At 40.2% G+C, this 25,595-nt stretch overlaps 1 protein-coding gene across 4 annotated transcripts in view; it reads left to right on the top strand.

Moving 5' to 3' along the window:
- The window catches only part of LOC139761715 (uncharacterized), a 119,965-nt gene that overhangs the window by 46,853 nt on the left and 47,517 nt on the right, over nucleotides 1–25,595 (top strand). For all 4 annotated transcript variants that reach the window (XM_071686095.1, XM_071686094.1, XM_071686092.1 and 1 more), the window contains 2 exons: nucleotides 4,699–4,876; nucleotides 18,107–19,391. In XM_071686095.1, coding sequence (XP_071542196.1) covers nucleotides 4,699–4,876; nucleotides 18,107–19,391 — 1,463 coding nt within the window. The remainder of the gene's footprint in view (nucleotides 1–4,698; nucleotides 4,877–18,106; nucleotides 19,392–25,595) is intronic.

Here is a 25,595-nt window from a genome sequence, read left to right as displayed (position 1 = left end):
ATTTGAACATTTCACAGATGATGAGCTATGGGTATTTCCTTCATTGCTCCTGTGCAAGTTTCCCTTTAAATTTTAACATGAGCTGAACCATTATTTCTGCCATTTAGAATCTTGTTTTCTCTTTTACCGACTATTGCTAATTTTTATTACTTACCTATCCATTATCATTCACTCCATTTCCGGTTCCTTGAAGTACATCAGGTACTTAAAACTTCTGTAATCACATACATATTTACAATTTATTCCCAGTGTCTGAAAGTGAAATGTGAATATCCATGCTTTTGTATTGCTTTTACTTTTTTAGTTTCATATTGATTTAATTCATGAAGTGAAACAATAGTTTTCACTATTAACATAAGTGCACATAGATTTAAGTGGATTTTAAGTCATTTTTTGACATCCTCATCTGAAATACCTTTAGCACTATTGATTTTTTAACTGCATCATAGCCATCTCTTCTGTAGTCTACTACTCCTCCTTGTATTATGTGTACTTTACAGTGGATCAGTTTATAACACAGTAGTTATGTTCCAAGAAAACTGTATGCAATATAAAGACATGCTACATAAACTGAATGATAAATAGGGTTAGGTTCCCACAATTTCTAGAAAAATGCAGAAAAATGAGAAGTAAGTTTAGGTTTCTATATAGAGTAAAGTTGCATGGTATTTCCATTGTATATTATGAAACCTTTTTTTATTTCTTAAAGTTGCTCAGTATTTCCATTGTTTATTATGAAATCTTTTTTATTTCTTAAAGTTGCACGATATTTCCATTGTTTATTATGAAATCTTTTTTATTTCTTAAAGTTGCACAGTATTTCCACTGTTTATTATGAAATCTTTTTTATTTCTTAAAGTTGCATGGTATTTCCATTGTTTATTATGAAATCTTTTTTATTTCTTAAAGTTGCATGGTATTTCCATCGTTTATTATGAAATCTTTTTTATTTCGTATCTTAAAAACTATGAATTGATGATTTGCAGAAGCAAAAATCCCTTGTGAACTTTAGATTACAGAGGTTCATACAGAGATTAAAGCACTTTTTAAAATTAGCAACCAGCCATCCATAAATGACATCTATTTGAATGGTTCATTTTCCCTCTCATACATGGCTGCAAACAATTCCTGCATTTTATTAAGAATGACTGTGCCACTGAGTTATGCTCCTTCCTGAGTTTGATATTCAGGCCATGTGTTCAGCATAGTTTTGTTTTATTTACTTGTGCAGCTTGCCTTGTCATCCTCTTGAGGGTTTTAGTGGCACAGCCAGCAGTAGCAATGTGTGCTCCAATACTATCTCCATTTTTCTTAATGGTGTGAGTTGAGGATTCATTCCCAATAAAGCACATTCATTTGAGCACCATCATGTAGCTTCTCCAGTACCCTTACTTGCATACTTATGAGCATCCAGACTTACAGACTTCCATTCAGTTTGAATACTGTATATTGATTCAGTGCCTCTATTGCCACACTACCACCACTCGAAATAGCTTATTTCCTTTCTTGAGGGTTTGAACTGAAATCAAATGTTAATTTGTACAATTTTTTTTTTTTTTTTTTTTTTTTTTATACTTTGTCGCTGTCTCCCGCGTTTGCGAGGTAGCGCAAGGAAACAGACGAAAGAAATGGCCCAACCCCCCCCATACACATGTATATACATACGTCCACACACGCAAATATACATACCTACACAGCTTTCCATGGTTTACCCCAGACGCTTCACATGCCTTGATTCAATCCACTGACAGCACGTCAGCCCCGGTATACCACATCGCTCCAATTCACTCTGTTCCTTGCCCTCCTTTCACCCTCCTGCATGTTCAGGCCCCGATCACACGAAATCTTTTTCACTCCATCTTTCCACCTCCAATTTGGTCTCCCTCTTCTCCTTGTTCCCTCCACCTCCGACACATATATCCTCTTGGTCAATCTTTCCTCACTCATTCTCTCCATGTGCCCAAACCACTTCAAAACACCCTCTTCTGCTCTCTCAACCACGCTCTTTTTATTTCCACACATCTCTCTTACCCTTACGTTACTCACTCGATCAAACCACCTCACACCACACATTGTCCTCAAACATCTCATTTCCAGCACATCCATCCTCCTGCGCACAACTCTATCCATAGCCCACGCCTCGCAACCATACAACATTGTTGGAACCACTATTCCTTCAAACATACCCATTTTTGCTTTCCGAGATAATGTTCTCGACTTCCACACATTCTTCAAGGCCCCCAGAATTTTCGCCCCCTCCCCCACCCTATGATCCACTTCCGCTTCCATGGTTCCATCCGCTGCCAGATCCACTCCCAGATATCTAAAACACTTCACTTCCTCCAGTTTTTCTCCATTCAAACTCACCTCCCAATTGACTTGACCCTCAACCCTACTGTACCTAATAACCTTGCTCTTATTCACATTTACTCTTAACTTTCTTCTTCCACACACTTTACCAAACTCAGTCACCAGCTTCTGCAGTTTCACACATGAATCAGCCACCAGCGCTGTGTCGTCAGCGAACAACAACTGACTCACTTCCCAAGCTCTCTCATCCCCAACAGACTTCATACTTGCCCCTCTTTCCAAAACTCTTGCATTTACCTCCCTAACAACCCCATCCATAAACAAATTAAACAACCATGGAGACATCACACACCCCTGCCGCAAACCTACATTCACTGAGAACCAATCACTTTCCTCTCTTCCTACACGTACACATGCCTTACATCCTCGATAAAAACTTTTCACTGCTTCTAACAACTTGCCTCCCACACCATATATTCTTAATACCTTCCACAGAGCATCTCTATCAACTCTATCATATGCCTTCTCCAGATCCATAAATGCTACATACAAATCCATTTGCTTTTCTAAGTATTTCTCACATACATTCTTCAAAGCAAACACCTGATCCACACATCCTCTACCACTTCTGAAACCACACTGCTCTTCCCCAATCTGATGCTCTGTACATGCCTTCACCCTCTCAATCAATACCCTCCCATATAATTTACCAGGAATACTCAACAAACTTATACCTCTGTAATTTGAGCACTCACTCTTATCCCCTTTGCCTTTGTACAATGGCACTATGCACGCATTCCGCCAATCCTCAGGCACCTCACCATGAGTCATACATACATTAAATAACCTTACCAACCAATCAATAATACAGTCACCCCCTTTTTCAATAAATTCCACTGCGAAACCATCCAAACATGCTGTCTTGCCGGCTTTCATCTTCCGCAAAGCTTTTACTACCTCTTCTCTGTTTACCAAATCATTTTCCCTAACCCTCTCACTTTGCACACCACCTCGACCAAAACACCCTATATCTGCCACTCTATCATCAAACACATTCAACAAACTTTCAAAATACTCACTCCATCTCCTCACATCACCACTACTTGTTATCACCTCCCCATTTGCATCCTTCACTGATGTTCCCATTTGCTCCCTTGTCTTACGCACTTTATTTACCTCCTTCCAGAACATCTTTTTATTCTTCGTAAAATTTAATGATACTCTCTCACCCCAACTCTCATTTGCCCTCTTTTTCACCTCTTGCACCTTTCTCTTGACCTCCTGTCTCTTTCTTTTATACATCTCCCACTCAATTGCATTTTTTCCCTGCAAAAATCGTCCAAATGCCTCTCTCTTCTCTTTCACTAATAATCTTACTTCTTCATCCCACCACTCACTACCCTTTCTAATCAACCCACCTCCCACTCTTCTCATGCCACAAGCATCTTTTGCGCAATCCATCACTGATTCCCTAAATACATCCCATTCCTCCCCCACTCCCCTTACTTCCATTGTTCTCACCTTTTTCCATTCTGTACTCAGTCTCTCCTGGTACTTCCTCACACAAGTCTCCTTCCCAAGCTCACTTACTCTCACCACCCTCTTCATCCCAACATTCACTCTTCTTTTCTGAAAACCCATACAAATCTTCACCTTAACCTCCACAAGATAATGATCAGACATCCCTCTAGTTGCACCTCTCAGCACATTAACATCCAAAAGTCTCTCTTTCGCACGCCTGTCAATTAACACGTAATCCAATAACGCTCTCTGGCCATCTCTCCTACTTACATACGTATACTTATATATATCTCGCTTTTTAAACCAGGTATTCCCAATCACCAGTCCTTTTTCAGCACATAAATCTACAAGCTCTTCACCATTTCCATTTACAACACTGAACACCCCATGTATACCAATTATTCCCTCAACTGCCACATTACTCACCTTTGCATTCAAATCACCCATCACTATAACCCGGTCTCGTGCATCAAAACCACTAACACACTCATTCATCTGCTCCCAAAACACTTGCCTCTCTTGATCTTTCTTCTCATGCCCAGGTGCATAAGCACCAATAATCACCCACCTCTCTCCATCAACTTTCAGTTTTACCCATATTAATCGAGAATTTACTTTCTTACACTCTATCACATACTCCCACAACTCCTGTTTCAGGAGTATTGCTACTCCTTCCCTTGCTCTTGTCCTCACACTAACCCCTGACTTTACTCCCAAGACATTCCCAAACCACTCTTCCCCTTTACCCTTGAGCTTCGTTTCACTCAGAGCCAAAACATCCAGGTTCCTTTCCTCAAACATACTGCCTATCTCTCCTTTTTTCACATGCCCATACTCACATATAAAATTCCATTTTCATCTTTCTAGGATTTCAGAAGAACTGTGATCCAGACAAGTTCTGAGGTTATTTTGGTTGGAGCAGAAAGAAAGAAAAGAGAGCGCAGGATACCTGGAAGATACAGAGACTCAGCCATGTGGACAGGAACAGATTTTGTTGCTGTGGACAATACAAGCACATGTGAACCAGAAACAAACATACTGCCAGGTAAGGTTTTCCTTTTCTACTTTGAAAAAAGATTTGCAGAATGCAATTCACATTAAACATTGATAATAAAACACTACAATATGCTAGCTACACATTAGCATGGGTTTTCAAACTTCATGAAGCCACAGAACCTATTTGCAAAGGTAACAATATAGTCAGTCATAATTTATCACAGAAAACATTGAGAAAAACTGACACATCATTTGTTGCTTCTTACTGATGCTCTAATAGCTTGGCAAAAAATTATCTTTACAAAATATATTATTTTGGAAGTAGAGTGAAAGACAATAAAGTAAACCCGCGATTTAACAGACCCCGATACAGCAGATTTCAAATTTAACGGACAAATAATAATACAGTACATTAATTAATAATTTAGAAACTGAAAGAAATGAAGAATCCCAAACGCCACATCATGCATATTTCATATCGCACTTGTTTTTGGAACTGTGGGGTATACTTGCTTTGTTTCTGTCTCAGTCTGCCTCCAGCTATCTTGTGGTCAGGTTGTATACAGAGTGTTTCTGTTATTTCAGAATTGTGACTGAATTTATTGAATAATTGTGCAAGCCTTACAATTCAAAATGGCATCAAGTGATTGTAAGAGGTGCAGTAAAAGCAGATACTTCATCCTCCCTTTATTATAAAGAAGTATCCTTTCACAGGAGAGGGGTGGCATCACCTCTATATCAGTTTGACTCCTGCCTCCAACTGCCTGGCGGGCCTGCAAGCGTTCCCACGCTGCTGGATGCCCGCCGCCCAACTATTGTACCGCACACTAAACCCTACACCCCCTCACGAGATTTTGGTAACTAAATGTGACATTTTGTTACAACAAAAAGTTAAAAACAAAAAACTACAAAAAAAGACAAATTAAAATTCGACAAGGCATAAGGCAAATATACTTGCAAAGCACTGCTCAGGAACAGTAGACTTCCTTTACATGTGAGCAGAACAGAAATAACACCAAATTAGTGTGTTCACTCTTCACAGGAGCCACCACAAACATAACTTGCAAGTGGTTGTTGTGATGTTGCACACAGTGAGGGCACCGCTGCTTGAGGCTGGGTGTTGCCACAACTGGGGACAAAGCCGCTGCTGATGGGTTCTCCCCTTGACCCATGGATGTTGTGGGGACCAGCGAAAACTAGGGGCATGGGTAATGTCAGTTTCACAAAGACAGGCAGCCACTGCCATCCAACTTCACTGAGTATTGTCTATGCAGCTTTACCTTCACTACCTTCCTGACCTGTCCCACACCTTCTAAGCAACATCCTGCACGCAGACAGGAGTGCCCATCAACAGCTGGGGCAGCATAACGGCATCACCAGCTGGGCCACCCTACATACCAGCCTGGCTCTCTGCTATGGCCCACTCCTTGTTTTGCAAAGCGGTTCTTCATTGCCAGTTTATCAGATAGTGTTGCCAGGGTGCTGGTACACCATCTCACAACTGTCTTTCTGCTGCCAGTTGTGCAGGTGACTTGTACCCATCTCTTAGTGGGGTTGAGATGTTGGGGCATATCCTGAGTCGCTTTGCTGTTGTGCAGGCTACCTCCAACACCCGTGTTGCTCCTAAACACCCTTTTGGATGCCTTTACCACTGCTTTGGCTTATCATTTGGAATGGGAGAAGTGGGCTGAAGAGATGCAGGGCATGATTCCCCATTTTTTTGTAAATAGCTTCCCTCTCCTTGCTGTTAGATCTAAGTTGGTTCCCCCATCTGAGGCAATTTCCTTGGGTCACTCCCATCTCCAGAAGAAGGTGAGCAGCCTTGTGATAACTTAGGATTTTCCCACATAGGTTTAAATTCTTCTTGCTGCTCCGTGTAGGAGGTGCAGTGAAAGCAGGTAGTCCATCCTTGCTTTATTATAAAGAAGTATCCTTTCACAGTAGAGGGGTGGCATCACCTCTGTCTCAGTCTCACTCCTTCCTCCAACTGCCGAGCAAGCCTTCCCACGCTGCCGGTTGCCTGCCATCCAATTATTATACCACACACTAAACCCTACATCATTACAGAAGTTAAAAGAAAATCAGCCAACTTAAATGTGGCACAGAAATAGGTTACATTCAGTTTAACGAACTTTTGGCATTAACAGACACCCCTTCCCCTCTATTGGTTCATTAAATCAAGTGCTTACTGTACATTAGAATAAATTTGATAACATTAACTCAATCATAACTCTCATTAACAAAGAGAACTAAACCTAGTAACACTGGTGACATCACCTGATCATCCAGAGTGAGCCATGTTTGATCATCAGTTGTGTGTATACAAGAGATGCTCCTGTTTCTTGGTGTGACTGCAAGGGGTAGCACATATTATATCTTGATAGAGTTGCCAATTGTTGCTTCTAGACAGATCTGGATGTCTCATTCAAAGAAAAAGATGTTTTGTAAACTTATCTCAGAGACTCTTAACTCAGACTTCCTTCTTCAGTGTCAGACACTTTTTCAATAAAAACAGCAAATATACAGCACAAAGATAGTAGAATAATTTCACCTCTCGCTCTTATTCTCTCATGAAAGATCTTTTGGAGTTTCAACATGATTTCATTGAACCCTGGTGCTGTGGGACCTGTTTTGAAAACCCCTGCATTAGCAGATACATTTTGATAATGGTTATATCCCAAAATTAGTTTATGCAATATGGCAGATCAGTAGGTTGCCTGCTAAGATGATATTGCTGTGTAAGAACTTATAGTATATGAAAGGTTGTTGAATAGTTGTTATAGAACAGTTGATAATATGAGGGAAAGAGGCAGACCTTGCAACAGATAGATTCATAGAGTGATTAATAAAAGGCAAAAATTCTTGCAAAAGTTGATGCCTTGGGAATTGCTGTAGATCATTTGTAGTTGGAGCATTTTATTTGTATGTGAAAAATAGGGAATGGAGATGCATGTCTCAAACAATGAACCTGCACCAGAATGATGATTGGGAAGCACCCTGGTTTTCATGGAGGACTCTTCAGTTTGTGACTTTATTTGTAAATATAAATTGTCTCTTTAAGATTTTTTTTGCACATTATCCCCCTTATGTGAATTGGATTGGAGATCAGACTTTATAAACTGGAGAGAATTGCTAAGTATCATTGATATTTGATATACCTTAAATATGATTTTGTTGAGAAGCTACCCCTTCATGAAATGTGCCAATTATATGCTGTAATGCTTTCTAATATCATTTGAGTCAAATATGCTTTAGTAATTGAGTCAGTGGTGTAATACAGTATACAGAAGCCACTGTTGCTCCATCATAATTAATGCAAGTTATTGTAACATATTAACAGGGGGAGGAATTTAGGCATTGATGTTCATTTTACTGTTGTTCACTAACAATTTGGTGGAGTATATATTATGGTTATATGTGTTTGCTTGTTGATATGTCTGTCTGTCAATCCATGAACGTTTTCACTCCCAACAGTTGAGCTGAAGATACATTTTGTGTTAGTGTTCCCTAAACATGAATTGATTTGTAAGTCCTGTAGGAAACCCCAAAGATTATATCTGTTTCCAATACCACCTGGTAGTTTGTCATTCACAAAGTTTTTTATGCTCCCTACTGCATTCTTTTATGCATGATTAGCATTCCCTAGTTGCAGCTCTATCATCTTTGCTGTGCATAATCATTATCTCTCAGTTTATCACTAAGATATTAGCATATACTCAGATGTTTGAAGGAATAGGAGTTCCAATAGTATTATATGGTTGCAAGGAGGGTTTTACAGAGGAGGGTGGACGTGTTGGAAATTAAATGTTTCAGGACAATATGTGGTGTGAGGTGGTTTTATCAAGTATGTAATGAAAGGGTAAGAGAGATGTGTGGTAGTAGAAAGAGTGTAGTTGAGAGAGTACAAGAGGGTGTGTTTAAATGATTTGGACCTATGGAGAGAATGAGTGAGGAGGATTGACAGAGAGGATATATGTGTCAGAGGTGGAGGGAATAAGTAGGAGACCATATTTGAGGTGGAAGGATGGAGTGAAAAAGATTTTGAGCGATCGGGGCCTGAACATACAGAAGGGTGAGAGGTGTGCAAGGAATTTGGTGAATTGGAATGATATGTTTTTCGGGGTTGATGTTCTGTCATTGGGCTGAACCAGGGCATGTGAAACGTTTAGTGTAGTCCATGGAAATGTCTGTGGGGCCTGGATGTGGATAGGGAGCTGAGGTTTTGGTGCATTATACATGACAGCTAGAGACTGATTGTGAACGGACATGGCATTTTTTGTCTGTTTTCCTGGCTCTACCTTGCTGAAGTGGGGGGGTAGCAATACTGTTTCCTGTGGGATGGTGTGGCACCAAGAGTGGATGAGGACAAGCAAGTATGAATATATACAAGTGTATATATGTATATGTTCCACCCGCTGCCAGATCCAGAAAAACTGGAGGAAGCAAAGTGTTTTAGATATCTGGGAGTGGGTCTCGCAGTGGATGGAACCATTGAAGCGGAAGTGAATCATAGGGTGGGGGAGGGGGCGAAAATTCTGGAAGCCTTGAAGAATGTTTGGAAGTCGAGAACATTATTTCGGAAAGCAAAAATGGGTATGTTTGAAGGAATAGTGGTTCCAACAATGTTGTATGGTTGCAAGGCGTGGGCTATGGATAGAGTTGTGCGCAGGAGGGTGGATGTTTTGGAAATGAGATGTTTGAGGACAATATGTGGTGTGAGGTGGTTTGATCGAGTAAGTAGTGTAAGGGTAAGAAAGATGTGTGGAAATAAAAAGAGCGTTGTTGAGAGAGCAGAAAAGGGTGTTTTGAAATGGTTTGGGCACATGGAGAGAATGAGTGAGGAAAGATTGACCAAGAGGATATATGTGTCGGAGGTGGAGGGAACGAGGAGAAGTGGGAGACCAAATTGGAGGTGGAAAGATGGAGTGAAAAAGATTTTGAGTGATCGGGGCCTGAACATGCAGGAGGGTGAAAGGTGGGCAAGGAATAGAGTGAATTGGATCGATGTGGTATACCGGGGCCGACGTGCTGTCAATGGATTGAATCAGGGCATGTGAAGCATCTAGGGTGGGTCATGGAAAGTTCTGTGGGACCTGGATGTGGAGAGGGAGCTGTGGTTTCGGTGCATTGTTACATGACAGCTAGAGACTGAGTGTGAACGAATAGGGGCCTTTGTTGTCTTTTCCTAGCGCTACCTCGCACACATGAGGGGGGAGAGGGATGTTATTCCATGTGTGGCGAGGTGGCGATGGGAGTAAATAAAGACAGACAGTATGAATTATGTACATGTGTATATATGTATATGTCTGTGTGTGTATATATATGTGTACTTTGAGATGTATAGGTATGTATATTTGCCTGTGTGGACGTGTATGTATATACATGTGTATGTGGGTGGGTTGGGCCATTTCTTTCGTCTGTTTCCTTGCGCTACCTCGCAAACGCGAGAGACAGTGACAAAAAAAAAATATGTATGTCTTTGTACATGTATATGTATGTTTACATATTGATATGTATATGTGGCATGAGAAGTGTGGGAGGTGGGCAGATTAGAAAGGGTACTGAGTGGTGGGATGAAGAAGTAAGATTATTAGTGAAAAAGAAGAGAGAGTTATTTGGAAGATTTTGCAGGGAAATAATGCAAATGTGTGGGAGATGTATAAAAGAAGGAGGCAGGAGGCCAAGAGAAAGGTGCAAAAGGTGAAAAAGAGGGCAAATGAGAGTTGGGGTGAGAAACTATCATTAGATTTTAGCGAGAGTAAAAAGATGTTTTGGAAGGAGGTAAATAAAGTGCGTAAGACAAGGAGAACAAATGGGAACTTCAGTGAAGGGGGCTAATGGGGAGGTGATAACAAGTAGTGGTGATGTGAGAAGGAGATGGAGTGAGTATTTTGAAGGTTTGTTGAATGTGTTTGATGATAGAGTGGCAGATATAGGGTGTTTTGGTCAAGGTGGTGTGCAAAGTGAGAGGGTTAGGGAGGATGATTTGGTGAACAGAGAAGAGGTAGTAAAAGCTTTGCGGGAGATGAAAGCCGACAAGGCAGTGGGTTTGGATGGAATTTGCTTGGAATTTATTAAAAAAGGGAATGACTGTATTGTTGACTGGTTGGTTAGGTTATTTCATGTATGTATGATTCATGGTGAGGTGCCTGAGGATTGGTGGAATGCTTGCATAGTGCCATTGTACAAAGGCAAAGGGGATAAAAGTGAGTGCTCAAATTACAGAGGCATAAGTTTGTTGAGTATTCCTGGTAAATTATATGGGAGGGTATTGATTGAGAGGGTGAAGGCATGTACAGAGCATCAGATTGGGGAAGAGCTGTATGATTTCAGAAGTGGTGGAGGATGTGTGGATCAGGTGTTTGCTTTGAAGAATGTATGTGAGAAATACTTAGAAAAGCAAATGGATTTGTATGTAGCATTTATGGATCTGGAGAAGGCATATGATAGAGTTGATAGAGATGCTCTGTGGAAGGTATTAAGAATATATGGTGTGGGAGGCAAGTTGTTAGAAGCAGTGAAAAGTTTTTATCGAGGATGTAAGGCATGTGTACATGTAGGAAGAGAGGAAAGTGATTGGTTGTCAGTGAATGTAGGTTTGTGGCAGGGGTGTGTGATGTCTCCATGGTTGTTTAATTTGTTTATGGATGGTGTTGTTAGGGAGGTGAATGCAAGAGTTTTGGAAAGAGGAGCAAGTATGCAGTCTGTTGTGGATGAGAGAACTTGGGAAGTGAGTCAGTTGTTGTTCGCTGATGATACAGTGCTGGTGGCTGATTCATGTGAGAAACTGCAGAAGCTGGTGACTGAGTTTGGTAAAGTGTGTGAAAGAAGAAAGTTGAGAGTAAATGTGAATATGAGCAAGGTTATTAGGTACAGTAGGGTTGAGGGTCAAGTCAATTAGGAGTTAAATTTGAATGGAGAAAAACTGGAGGAAGTAAAGTGTTTTAGATATCTGGGAGTGGATCTCGCAGCGGATGGAACCATTGAAGCGGAAGTGAATCATAGGGTGGGGGAGGGGGCGAAAATTCTGGAAGCCTTGAAGAATGTTTGGAAGTCGAGAACATTATTTCGGAAAGCAAAAATGGGTATGTTTGAAGGAATAGTGGTTCCAACAATGTTGTATGGTTGCGAGGCGTGGGCTATGGATAGAGTTGTGCGCAGGAGGGTGGATGTTTTGGAAATGAGATGTTTGAGGACAATATGTGGTGTGAGGTGGTTTGATCGAGTAAGTAGTGTAAGGGTAAGAAAGATGTGTGGAAATAAAAAGAGCGTTGTTGAGAGAGCAGAAAAGGGTGTTTTGAAATGGTTTGGGCACATGGAGAGAATGAGTGAGGAAAGATTGACCAAGAGGATATATGTGTCGGAGGTGGAGGGAACGAGGAGAAGTGGGAGACCAAATTGGAGGTGGAAAGATGGAGTGAAAAAGATTTTGAGTGATCGGGGCCTGAACATGCAGGAGGGTGAAAGGTGGGCAAGGAATAGAGTGAATTGGATCGATGTGGTATACCGGGGTCGACGTGCTGTCAATGGATTGAATCAGGGCATGTGAAGCATCTAGGGTGGGTCATGGAAAGTTCTGTGGGACCTGGATGTGGAGAGGGAGCTGTGGTTTCGGTGCATTGTTACATGACAGCTAGAGACTGAGTGTGAACGAATAGGGCCTTTGTTGTCTTTTCCTAGTGCTACCTCGCACACATGAGGGGGGAGAGGGATGTTATTCCATGTGTGGCGAGGTGGCGATGGGAGTAAATAAAGACAGACAGTATGAATTATGTACATGTGTATATATGTATATGTCTGTGTGTGTATATATATGTGTACTTTGAGATGTATAGGTATGTATATTTGCCTGTGTGGACGTGTATGTATATACATGTGTATGTGGGTGGGTTGGGCCATTTCTTTCGTCTGTTTCCTTGCGCTACCTCGCAAACGCGAGAGACAGTGACAAAAAAAAAATATGTATGTCTTTGTACATGTATATGTATGTTTACATATTGATATGTATATGTGGCATGAGAAGTGTGGGAGGTGGGCAGATTAGAAAGGGTACTGAGTGGTGGGATGAAGAAGTAAGATTATTAGTGAAAAAGAAGAGAGAGTTATTTGGAAGATTTTGCAGGGAAATAATGCAAATGTGTGGGAGATGTATAAAAGAAGGAGGCAGGAGGCCAAGAGAAAGGTGCAAAAGGTGAAAAAGAGGGCAAATGAGAGTTGGGGTGAGAAACTATCATTAGATTTTAGCGAGAGTAAAAAGATGTTTTGGAAGGAGGTAAATAAAGTGCGTAAGACAAGGGAACAAATGGGAACTTCAGTGAAGGGGGCTAATGGGGAGGTGATAACAAGTAGTGGTGATGTGAGAAGGAGATGGAGTGAGTATTTTGAAGGTTTGTTGAATGTGTTTGATGATAGAGTGGCAGATATAGGGTGTTTTGGTCAAGGTGGTGTGCAAAGTGAGAGGGTTAGGGAGGATGATTTGGTGAACAGAGAAGAGGTAGTAAAAGCTTTGCGGGAGATGAAAGCCGACAAGGCAGTGGGTTTGGATGGAATTTGCTTGGAATTTATTAAAAAAGGGAATGACTGTATTGTTGACTGGTTGGTTAGGTTATTTCATGTATGTATGATTCATGGTGAGGTGCCTGAGGATTGGTGGAATGCTTGCATAGTGCCATTGTACAAAGGCAAAGGGGATAAAAGTGAGTGCTCAAATTACAGAGGCATAAGTTTGTTGAGTATTCCTGGTAAATTATATGGGAGGGTATTGATTGAGAGGGTGAAGGCATGTACAGAGCATCAGATTGGGGAAGAGCTGTATGATTTCAGAAGTGGTGGAGGATGTGTGGATCAGGTGTTTGCTTTGAAGAATGTATGTGAGAAATACTTAGAAAAGCAAATGGATTTGTATGTAGCATTTATTGATCTGGAGAAGGCATATGATAGAGTTGATAGAGATGCTCTGTGGAAGGTATTAAGAATATATGGTGTGGGAGGCAAGTTGTTAGAAGCAGTGAAAAGTTTTTATCGAGGATGTAAGGCATGTGTATATGTAGGAAGAGAGGAAAGTGATTGGTTGTCAGTGAATGTAGGTTTGTGGCAGGGGTGTGTGATGTCTCCATGGTTGTTTAATTTGTTTATGGATGGTGTTGTTAGGGAGGTGAATGCAAGAGTTTTGGAAAGAGGAGCAAGTATGCAGTCTGTTGTGGATGAGAGAACTTGGGAAGTGAGTCAGTTGTTGTTCGCTGATGATACAGTGCTGGTGGCTGATTCATGTGAGAAACTGCAGAAGCTGGTGACTGAGTTTGGTAAAGTGTGTGAAAGAAGAAAGTTGAGAGTAAATGTGAATATGAGCAAGGTTATTAGGTACAGTAGGGTTAAGGGTCATGTCAATTAGGAGTTAAATTTGAATGGAGAAAAACTGGAGGAAGTAAAGTGTTTTAGATATGTGGGAGTGGATCTGGCAGCGGATGGAACCATGGAAGTGGAAGTGATTCATAGGGTGGGGGAGGGGGCGAAAATTCTGGGAGCCTTGAAGAATGTGTGGAAATCGAGAACATTATCTCGGAAAGCAAAAATGGGTATGTTTGAAGGAATAGTGGTTCCAACAATGTCGTATGGTTGCGAGGTGTGGGCTATGGATAGAGTTGTGTGGAGGAGGGTGGATGTGCTGGAAATGAAATGTTTGAGGACAAATGTGTGGTGTGAGGTGGTTTGATCGAGTAAGTAATGTAAGGGTAAGAGAGATGTGAGGCAGTAAAAAGAGTGTGGTTGAGAGAGCAGAAGAGAGTGTTTTGAAATGGTTTGGTCACATGGAGAGAATGAGTGAGGAAAGATTGACCAAGAGGATATATGTGTCTGGGGTGGAGGGAACGAGAAGTGGGAGACCTAATTAGAGGTGGAAAGATGGAGTGAAAAGATTTTAAGTGATCGGGGCCTGAACATGCAGGAGGGTGAAAGGCGTGCAAGGAATAGAGTGAATTGGAATGATGTGGTATATCGGGGTTGACGTGCTGTCAGTGGATTGAACCAGGGCAAGTGAAGCGTTTGGGGTAAACCATGGAAAGTTCTGTAGGGCCTGGATGTGGAAAGGGAGCTGTGGTTTCGGTGCATTATTACATGACAGTTAGAGACTGAGTGTGAACGAATAGGGCCTTTGTTGTCTTCCTAGCGCTACCTCGCACACATGAGGGGGTTGTTATTTCATGTGTGGCAGGATGGCGATGGGAATGAATAAAGGCAGACAGTCTGAATTATGTACATGTGTATATATGTATATGTCTGTGTGTGTATATATATGTATACGTTGAGATGTATAGGTATGTATATTTGCGTGTGTGGACGTGTATGTATATACATGTGTATGTGGGTGGGTTGGGCCATTCTTTCGTCTGTTTCTTTGCGCACCCCGTACCTCGCTAACACGGGAGACAGCGACAAAGCAAAATGAATAAATAAATAATGTATATGTATGTATATGTACATGTATGGGCATTTATGTATATGTGTCTGTATATGAGTGGATGGGCCATTCTTTGTCTGTTTCATGGCACTACCTCGCTGACATGGGAAATGGCAATCAATTGCAGTAATGATAAAAATGAATGAATACTCAGATGATATTTTTGTCTACCAAAGATTTTTTTGAAACAAAAGAAATGCAAGGCATTATATCAGAATGAACTGTTACAAGTACTTTCCATTGTATCCTGCTCCATTATTCCCTTGTATGGTGTTCCAGCAGCATTCAGGTCATCTGCATCCACTGACCAGAACCGTAGGTCAAAAAATGTGGTGTTTTTGTGAGTTTGTCGTGGTAGGGTGATTGCAGGATAGTTGAGGAATAAATGTTCCATGTTTTCAGTGTGGAGGTTGCGTCTTGAGCATGAGGAGTCCTATGATATTCTGAATTGATGTGTATGAAGGTGAGGAGATTCATAGTGTCCAGACTACAGATAAGAAAGTGTGACTTGTATTTGTTTGGGGATTGTGATTTCAGATGGACATATGTTTCATGGAATGAAGTTCAAGAATGGCTTGATGGTAGATGAGGCATAGTTTAAAATGGAGTGGTTAAATTGGTTGTCAAGAATACTGAGGGGATTCTTGTTATTGTCTAAAACATCTTAGTGATGTTTGTGATGTATGGTTGGAATTTCATTCATGTAACATATGTGACAGTCTGGTTGGTGTTTGATTAATTCCAAGTGGTTGAACATTCAGGGTAATGTGAAGGTGCATGTTGTAAAGTATGTCAAGGGTTAAGTCAATCATTTAAAGATGGCAGTGTCAAAGGTTAAGCCAATCATCTAAAGATGGTGATGTCTCAGTCCTTCTTCTTCCACTCCTTCACTAACAGGAACTGTTTCTCATCTTTTATATCTTCCTCTCTTGTCAGTTCCACCATTCCTAGGATGTCAGATGAAGACAGGTCTTCCAAACTCTCCAGAAGCTGCTTCTCTTGCTCCTCATTGATTTCTTGGGAAAAAGGGTCACCTGTGATCTGATGACTCTTTCACAATATCCTTGAAGTCCTTCTCCTTTTAAAATTTTGAAGTATTGGACAACCTCAGGCAAAAGAAGGCTCCATACACAATTCAGTGCATGAACAGGGATGTCCTTTCAGCTTTGTGCATTGTTGATACTTAATGGTTTATCCATTCCATTGTATACTGACAGGCAAGATTTTATCATTGTTCCCTCCATCACGTTTCATGGATGGTTAGGCCAAAGACATTTGTAGTTGATTTAAGTTTATTAAGGGTGTGATACAGAAGAGTTTAGTGTTGTCTCCCTCCATAATCAGGTTTGATGAGGAGGAACACAAAGGGTTGCTTCCCCAGGGCAAGGGATACATTGATAGGGCCAATCCCAAGCTCCTGTTTCTCTCAAATCCCACATAATCCTATTTTCAACAGTAAAGCAAAAGCCCATGTTGTCACTTCCTCTTGACTGAAATGTTAATTTGAGTAATGAATAATATTTTTTTGTCACTTTATAGATTTTCTAGGTGTCGATACTTGTTTACTTATTATACTTATACTATAAGCTAACAACAGTTGCTGCTGTGTTTTTGATTTATTTATGAGGTCACTGCTTTCTTGACTTAGGGTCTATTTTTGTAAGTTCATGAAAATATTAGAATGGAGAAAGTGGGGCCTGGTAAGGTTTTTGCCTCAAGGCCTGTGCTGCCATGACACCTCTCTCTGTAGCCATCATGATGGTGAGAGACAGTGCAAAGGGGGACACGGCATTCCTTTGAAAGTGGTAGTATATCAGCTTTCCTCCTGATAAACCAGAAAGAAAGGTACAGCTTTACAAAGTACACAGCACATGGAAACTGGCTGGTGATTTCATGATTCATTGTGATATCTACAGTGTGAATTTCACGGTGTGTGTATTAGTGTTCATGCTCATTCTTTTTCAGGTGTGAACCACACTTCATGCCATTTGAATTTTTGGTAATGACTTACATTGTTTATCTGTGAATTCATAGAGAGTGAATCCATTCATAGTGAAAATGTCCTGTACTTCATAATTCATTAAATCATTTAATTTTTTTTCGTATCACATGAGGTACAGTCTATCTGTCTGTTTATCTATCTTTGATGCCTGTTCCCACCTGGCACTCCCTCATACACTCATAAGTGTTTTATGTAAGCTTTTGCTCTGAATTATTTTATGTGAGCATTTCCCTTATGATCTTATGCTTTTGAAGGAGAACAATTAGAGGATATATAGCTATTAATGGATTTAAGGGAACAATGAAAGCACACCCAAAATAGCAAAATCACCAAGAGAGTTGCCAGATTGATGTATCAGACTCCTTAACTCATTGAACTAATACCCTTCTATACAAACCTTAGTATATTCATGCAAGACCCATCAAGCTCATAGCTTGAATTACATTTTTTCTTATTTTATGCAGTGTAGAAATTTTAATTTGCCCAAGAATATGAGCAGGTTCTCAAGAAAGGCAAGATATTGGAGCATGAGGAATTGAAGGTTTTTATGTTAAGTTGTTGTAGTTTTCACATATACTGTTCATTAGTTGATTGCTAGATTAAAGCAAGTACTGTTTATATTATTTCTCACCTTTTGGATGGTAGTAACTTTCCTGTCAGGAAGGGCCAACTAAGTCATGTATTTACATTAGCATATAATGTGCTACAAGTCTTTTTTTCCTGTGTGGTTGAACCCATATCAAATAGGTTTAGATGCAGAGTACAGAGTTCAGTGCATTACAGTTGTCATTTACTAATTTTTGTGTTTTTCCTTTCTGCAGAATTTCCAAGTATCCCATTAAGTGAAGCTTCCAAGTATATAAAACGCTTCAAGTTGAATGTTCCATGGTATGATATAAAGGGTATCAGTATTTGGTGCATGAATCACTCCTGTTATGACTGCAAATGTCTTTTGGATCCCACCTTCTATGATTCCCACAAGGAGGTTTCACCAGAAAAGAAGGAAAGGTTCTCCAGAAGTGACTCAAATACTAAGATCCCTAGTGCATTGGATACATTTGAGGAAGCGTTGAGAGAGAAACGAAATTGTGGCTTGGTGTCATCTTCCAAGAACATTGAGTTTGAGGATAGAAATACCTCAGGAGAATCTTGCTGCTCTGTAGTTAACATTATTGTGAACAACACCGAAGCCAGACGTAAATACAGCTGGAAACTGAAAGAATGGTATCATCCCACAGAAACACATTGTGCACGGACATCTGGTTATTCAAAACAGTGTATCTTTGAAGAAACTAAGCATATGACAATTAGTGGTCCTACTGCCCGAGAAACTACACCAGAGCAAATGGTGGAAACTGTTGTTAAATCTCTTAGACATGAAAAAGAAAAAATAAATGTACCAACAAACCCATCTGGTGGAAAACTGGAATCTTCTTCAGGTGACTCACTTACAGGCTTGCCCACTGTTTTAGGAAGTGCCTCAGATAGTGATGAATTACATGCTGGAAAGGCTAAAACAGTTTGTGGAACAGTTCCCCTTGTGGACCTCACTTCATCAAGTTACAGTGATGATGTTGATTTAGATTCATTAACTTCACTGGCCAAAACTCAAAAACATATAGTATCAAAGAATATGAAGACATACTTATCATCAAAAGATGTGAAAGGACCTGTAAAGAGAAAATTAAGTGGTGTATATGACAAGCCTGCACCGAAATTAGGATATGATGCAAGCCAGTCAACAAAGAAGTCACGACAGTCAAGCATGCAAGAAGACATTTTGCCTTGGAATGATTCTTTGTCACCAAACTCATTACCATTGTCTGTTGAGAGTCTTTTCCCAGAAGAAAGTAAGATTTCTACTACTTCATTAAGCAGTGTAAATAATGAGAAGGAATCAGGCAGAGCTGCAAATTCTGAGAAGAGGCTTTGCCGAAAACCTCTTTCATTGCTGGAAATGATGCTTGCAGAAGAGAAAAGAGGAGAACTTGAACTGGATTTGTCAAATAACTTCCCTGGAAATGCATTATTGGTTGCAGAGGCACGCTTCAGGAAGCTTATTAATATGAACATTATTGGAGTTATTGGAATCAACAAAGCTGGAAGGTAAGTTGGAACAAAAGTTTTTTGAAACTATATAATTCAACCACTGCAAATATGTTTTGATGGCTAAAAGCTAATACATTAAGATTTTGATGATAGCCCTTGCTTTATACTATAATTTTCAGAAGCTGCCTAGGTTTATCCTGCCATCATGCTTAAAAGAGATAAATGTAGACTATTATTCTAATGTAATCTCATTCTTTCTTGAGGTTAGAATCTTTCATATCTTCTCTCACTCACCAAACATATTCCAGAAGCATTCTCATACAGTACTAAGACAATTAAACAGTGTCACACTCTGCACTTCCCTCTAATTCAAGTACTGCATTGTATTTTGGAAACTTTCCACTAAAATAGCTTAGTCATAGGCGCTTCAAAATTTATGCAGTTTATTGTAATTGCCAGGTTAGATATCCAGTGTGATGTGTACCTGAATTGCTGGCATGAATTGATTCACTTTACCAGTTTGGTATGACATCTTGTGTCACTCTCCGCTCTTAACAGCATGACCATAAGCACTACAGTTTAAACTGTTTATTGTAATTGCCAGATTGGATATCCTGTATGATTTACCAGTATGACTTACTCTCTTTGCCTTGTGGATGTGACATCCTGCACTATAACACAACTTAAGAATGTAAACAAGGTATGAGAGGTGGGTAATGTTATTGCTTATGCACCTGGCAGTTTTTGAAGCAAAGATGAAGGAAGTGTATTGTAGGAGTGCCTTGGCAATTTTGATACAAGGGCTTGAGTCCTGTTGTTTGGAAATCTGAATATAAGGGTGAAAGATTTGGCAGTTGAAGGCATAAAAAGGGAACATAGGGTTCTTTCTGTAAATGAAAATTAGGGAAATTTATTGAGTTGGTTGCTTAGAGAGGAAAGTGATCAGGAATATGAGGTTTAAAAAAGGTTTGATTTGTGGTATGGCAAGGAATGCAAAGGGAATGAATTGTGTAGTAGTAGAATTGGGGAAACATAATATTTTGAGGTGGTTTGTGCTTGTATTATAGTACAATCAAAGGGTTTGGTGTGAGTGGAAGACCACCTGTAACATGGGCAAATAGGGTGGAGGAATACTGAAGGGAGAGAAACAGAGTAAGAGTGCATGGAATGGCGTATGCAAGGGAGGCATGGAAAGACAGGAGACTTTTGCCTTGGCCACCCCTTGATGGGAGTTCCTGGAGGGAACTGGCATCAGAGATATAGATTGATAGATTAGATAGATAGACTGCAAGTGGTATGGAAATTTGGAAGCATACAAGAAAAAGTGGCTAGTGGTCAAGTAAAAGGAACATGAGTTGAAAAAGATGGCAAGTGGTAGATGGGTTGAGAGGATAAGAAAATGTTTCAGAAAGAGGTAAATAATGTGAGAACAAGGAAACATATGGGGGCAAGAGTGAGTAGAACAGATGGGGAAGTTGTAACAGGCAAAGGTGTGAGAGAGAGATGGAATGGGTATTTTGAAGACTGCTGAATTTGCTAGATGAGAAGGAGGCTGATGTACTGTGTTTAGGGCAAGGAGGCATGTGAAGTGAGAGAGCCTTAGCAGCATGTTCTACAGTGATAGGAAAGTAGGTTGTGAATACCTTGCATAAAAGGAAGTTTGGGATAGCCAATTGGGTAGGATTGCTGTTGAATTTCTTCAGAAAGTGGGTGATGCTGCTGTAGGCTGGTTAGTCAGGCTGTTTGATGTGTGTGTATGTGTGGCATAAAGTAAGATGCCGAAGGACTGGTAGAAAGTGTGTATAATGCCATTGTGTAAAAACATTGGGAACAAACATGAACGTTTGAAGCACTGTGGTTAAAGTATGTCAGGCATGCCTGATGAAGTGTATGGGAGACTAATGATTAAGTGGATGGTGGTATGCACAAAACATGTGATTAGGAAGGACCTCTGTGGCTTTAGCAGAGGTAGTAGGATGACTAGATAGATATTTATTCTGAAGAATTTGAAAAATACTTCAAAAGGATTTTTATGTTGCATTTATGGACGTGGGAAAAGCTTCTGAAAGATTGACAGAAATGCCATATGGAATGTGCTATAAGTATTTGTTGTGAAACAATTGCTCCTGAATACAGTGAGGAGTTTTCTCTTGGAGAGCAAGGCATGTGTGCAAGTTGACCTGTACCTCAACATGCAAATGGGTTATGTTCCTTGAAAACCCATTCCAAATTGAAACAGTAAGTCAAGCAATTGATACCTATGTTATAATTGAAATTATGTTCGTGACTGAAATTTTTCAGTCTCAAGAATGGAATATTTGTGTAACAAATTATTTTTTTCTTTTCTTTTAAGGCTCCAGTCACAGATAAAAGTCCACATTTAGGCTGTGCCTTAATTGAAGTGTAGAGAGAATTATGAAATGGAAAAAGAAAAGACATGGGAAAATATTTATGAATTTTGGAGGAAGTGAAAGGCATGACTTTTGAAATGTGCCAGGTCATAGTTATTGGGAAAACATGAGAAGGTAGAGAGTTCCAAAGCTTTGACATGTAGGGAAAGAAGCAGGTAACAAAATGGCTCACCCTTGAGTTGCTGATGGCCACACAGTAATCATGTGATGCAGCAGCTTACCTAGTATTGTGTGGTCTCGCAAGTGGTGAGAGCACACAAGCAGTCAGCTCTCAGGAGTAGAAACCAAAGTAATACCTATAGAAGAGGGAAAGTGAACCAGTATTGCAGCATAGGGCAAGTAGGTCAAGTTTTGAAGTTCCTGTTACAGTTTATAAGTCGTATTGCTTTCGATTCAACTCTGTCAAGTAAGCATGCAGAGACAGAACCACCCCAAATGTGAGAGCTGTACTCCATACAAGGTTGAATCATTTCCTTGTATAAATGGAGCAACTGTTCAAAGAGAAGAAGTTTCAACATCTAAACAGGACACCCAGTTTCTTAGAGGCAAACTAAGCTATTCCCGTAATGTGGGGTTTCCAAGAAAGAGTGGATGTTACAGTATTATCAAGTATGTTCATTGTGTCTGGAGGTAGAATTACAGAACTGTTAGAGGAAAGACGAGAGTTGTGAGGAGTTTTTGATAGAGAGAAGGGTAGAAATTGGGTTTTCGATGCATTAAACGTAACAAGATTTTGTGTACCCCACTGAGATATCCTGTCCAAGTCCAAGTTTATTGAGGAAGTTTTGTCAAGACGAGATGTAGATTGAGTGAGAGAAGAGGGAGCAGAATTGAAGGACGTGGATGAATGCAGTGTTGAGTCATCATCATATGAGTGCATCGAGTTATTTGTGGAGGAAAGGAAATCGTTTAAAAATAGGAGAAAAAGTATTGGGGACAGGACAGAACCTTGAGGGACACTGCTGTTGCTAGAGAAAAGGTTGGAGATTGATCCCACAACTACAGAGATAGATTGGCCAGAGAGGAAGCTAAGTATGAAGGAGCAAAGTGAGAGAGGTAAGTCAGAAGAGTGGAGCATAGAGATGAGACCCCAATGCCACACCCAGTCAAAAGCCTTAGATACATCCAGGGCAACTACACATGATCCCCAAATCTCTCAGGAATGAAGACCAGACATTAGTAAGATAGGATAGAATATCACCAGTGGCTCTTGCCTTATGGAAGCCATACTGGTGATGAGAGAGAAGACTGATTTTTGAGGTGTTTAAGGATATGGGGGTTGAGAAGGGATTCAAAGACTTTGAAAATGGTAGATGTCAAGGCAGTAGGATGATAGAGGGATCAGAACAGTTATCCTTCCTAGGGATGGAATGTATCAATGCATTTCCAAGAAGAATAGGTTTTGGTTTTTAAACACAAACGGAACAGACCAGGAGGCACAGGTGCAAGTTCAGAGGCACAGTCTTTCAGAACACGGGGATGGGTGCTGTCAGGACCACAATCCTTGCTTGTGTACAGAGAAAGAAGTGCTTTTCACACGGTCCAAAAAGAGATCACATGAAGGGGCATAAGATTAGTAAAAGGAGCATCAGGATTATTGCCAGGATTATTTTAGATTGATAAAAGATATTTAACATTGGTTTTAAGTCTTTTATATGCATTTTTTAACTCATAATGCTAGAATCTTGAATTAGATATATTTTTGATAAAGACTAATGGATATAACATGTTTGACATATTGTCGCTAAAATTCTACCTGGTCTTTTCCATCACAACTTCCTTACTCTCTGTGTTGCTCTCCAGTCTCATTTATCTGCTAATTACTTCCTACACTATTTTAGTATTATTAAGTATTGTCAGTACCAATTGTAGTGGTACCTAATGTTACAGTCCTTATCACCCTCCACACTTCCCCCACACCTATCACACTACTCCTATCTTCCTTGCAACATCTTCCTCTAACACCAGTGTCAGATTTATCAAATTTTCAGATGGTTTTTACCAAAAGTTTTTATAGAAATAACATAAACAATATGACGGATAAATCTTTACAAGTAGTTCCTACTTGTAAGTTTGGTCATGCTTGTGCAGAAACTTCCCCTTTTATTTTGCAGTAGCTAGAAATTGGCTATTTTACTTTCCATTAAGTATTTATTGGGTAATGCAAATTTCCTCAACATACAGGGTATCCCAAAATTACATGGATAACTTTGAAATTAACTTTGCAATTAAATATGAAGTTCACCTGAGGTGTTGATTACATATTAGAGAGCATATCAGACAGTCTTTTATTACAATATTAAAATACAGAAATGTGTACTCCCTGTGTTACATGGAGAACATTAAATTGTAATACAATTTCTTGCCATGATCATTAGGACAACCATGTTGACAGTCCTTAAAATACTGCAAATTCTGCTCTTGAATTTTTCAGTGTACATTGAGCAGTTAAGGAACAGAATTCCCAATGATAAGGATTTTTGATGTGAACACATTACAACAAATGTAGCAAAAAATTTATTAATGCCTTGATGCTCCTTGCATTACATACAAAACATGGATTTTTGTATTCTATTACTGTGATATAGATAGGAAGAAAATATGCTTTCTTTTATGCAATAAAGAGTTCTGCTTTCACTGTTATGGTTAATTTTGATGTAATTTCAAAGTTGTTCGGGGATTGATTGAGAAGGTGAAATTATGTACAGATCATCTGATAGGGAGGAACAGTGGTTTTTGGAGTAGAGAATATGTGGATCAGGTGTTTGCTCTGAAGAATAAGTGAGAAATATCTTAAAGAATCAGGATATGTATGTGGCAGTTATGGATCTGTTACCATTGAGAAGTTTTTATGATGAGTGTAAGGCATGTGTGTAAGTGGGAAGAGAGGAGAGTGAGTGGTTCCAGGTGAAGTTTGGCCCATGACAGGGTTGTATGATGTCACCAAGGCTGTTTAATTTGTTTACATATAGGGTGGTGAGGGGAGTAAATGCAAGGGTCTTGGGGAGGGGCAAGTATGCACTGTGTAGGTGGTATGGGAGGCCTGGGAAGTGAGTCAGTTGTTGTTTGCTGATGACAAAGCACTGATGGCAGATTTGAATGAGAAACTGCAGAATTTGATATCTTAGTTCGGGAGACCATGAAAAGAGGAAGTTGAGAATAAATGTGAGTAAATGCAAGGCAGAGGGTCAGGTTAATTGGGAAGTGAGTGTGAATGGAGAAAAACTGGAGGAAGTGAAGTGTTTTAGATATCTGGGAGTGGATCTGGCAGCGGATGGAACCATGGAAGCGGAAGTGGATCATAGGGTGGGGGAGGGGGCGAAAATTCTGGGGGCCTTGAAGAATGTGTGGAAGTCGAGAACATTATCTCGGAAAGCAAAAATGGGTATGTTTGAAGGAATAGTGGTTCCAACAATGTTGTATGGTTGCGAGGTGTGGGCTATGGATAGAGTTGTGCGCAGGAGGATGGATGTGCTGGAAATGAGATGTTTGAGGACAATGTGTGGTGTGAGGTGGTTTGATCGAGTGAGTAACGTAAGGGTAAGAGAAATGTGTGGAAGTAAAAAGAGCGTGGTTGAGAGAGCAGAGGAGGGTGTTTTGAAGTGGTTTGGGCACATGGAGAGAATGAGTGAGGAAAAATTGACCAAGAGGATATATGTGTCGGAGGTGGAGGGAACGAGGAGAAGAGGGAGACCAAATTGGAGGTGGAAAGATGGAGTGAAAAAGATTTTGTGTGATCGGGGCCTGAACATGCAGGAGGGTGAAAGGAGGGCAAGGAATAGAGTGAATTGGAGCGATGTGGTATACCGGGGTTGACGTGGTCAGTGGATTGAATCAGGGCATGTGAAGC

Source organism: Panulirus ornatus, chromosome 41 (assembly GCF_036320965.1).
Source record: "Panulirus ornatus isolate Po-2019 chromosome 41, ASM3632096v1, whole genome shotgun sequence".
Classification (NCBI taxonomy): domain Eukaryota; kingdom Metazoa; phylum Arthropoda; class Malacostraca; order Decapoda; family Palinuridae; genus Panulirus; species Panulirus ornatus.
Note: the sequence above shows the minus strand (reverse complement) of the source record. Positions and strands in the feature narration are given on the sequence as shown.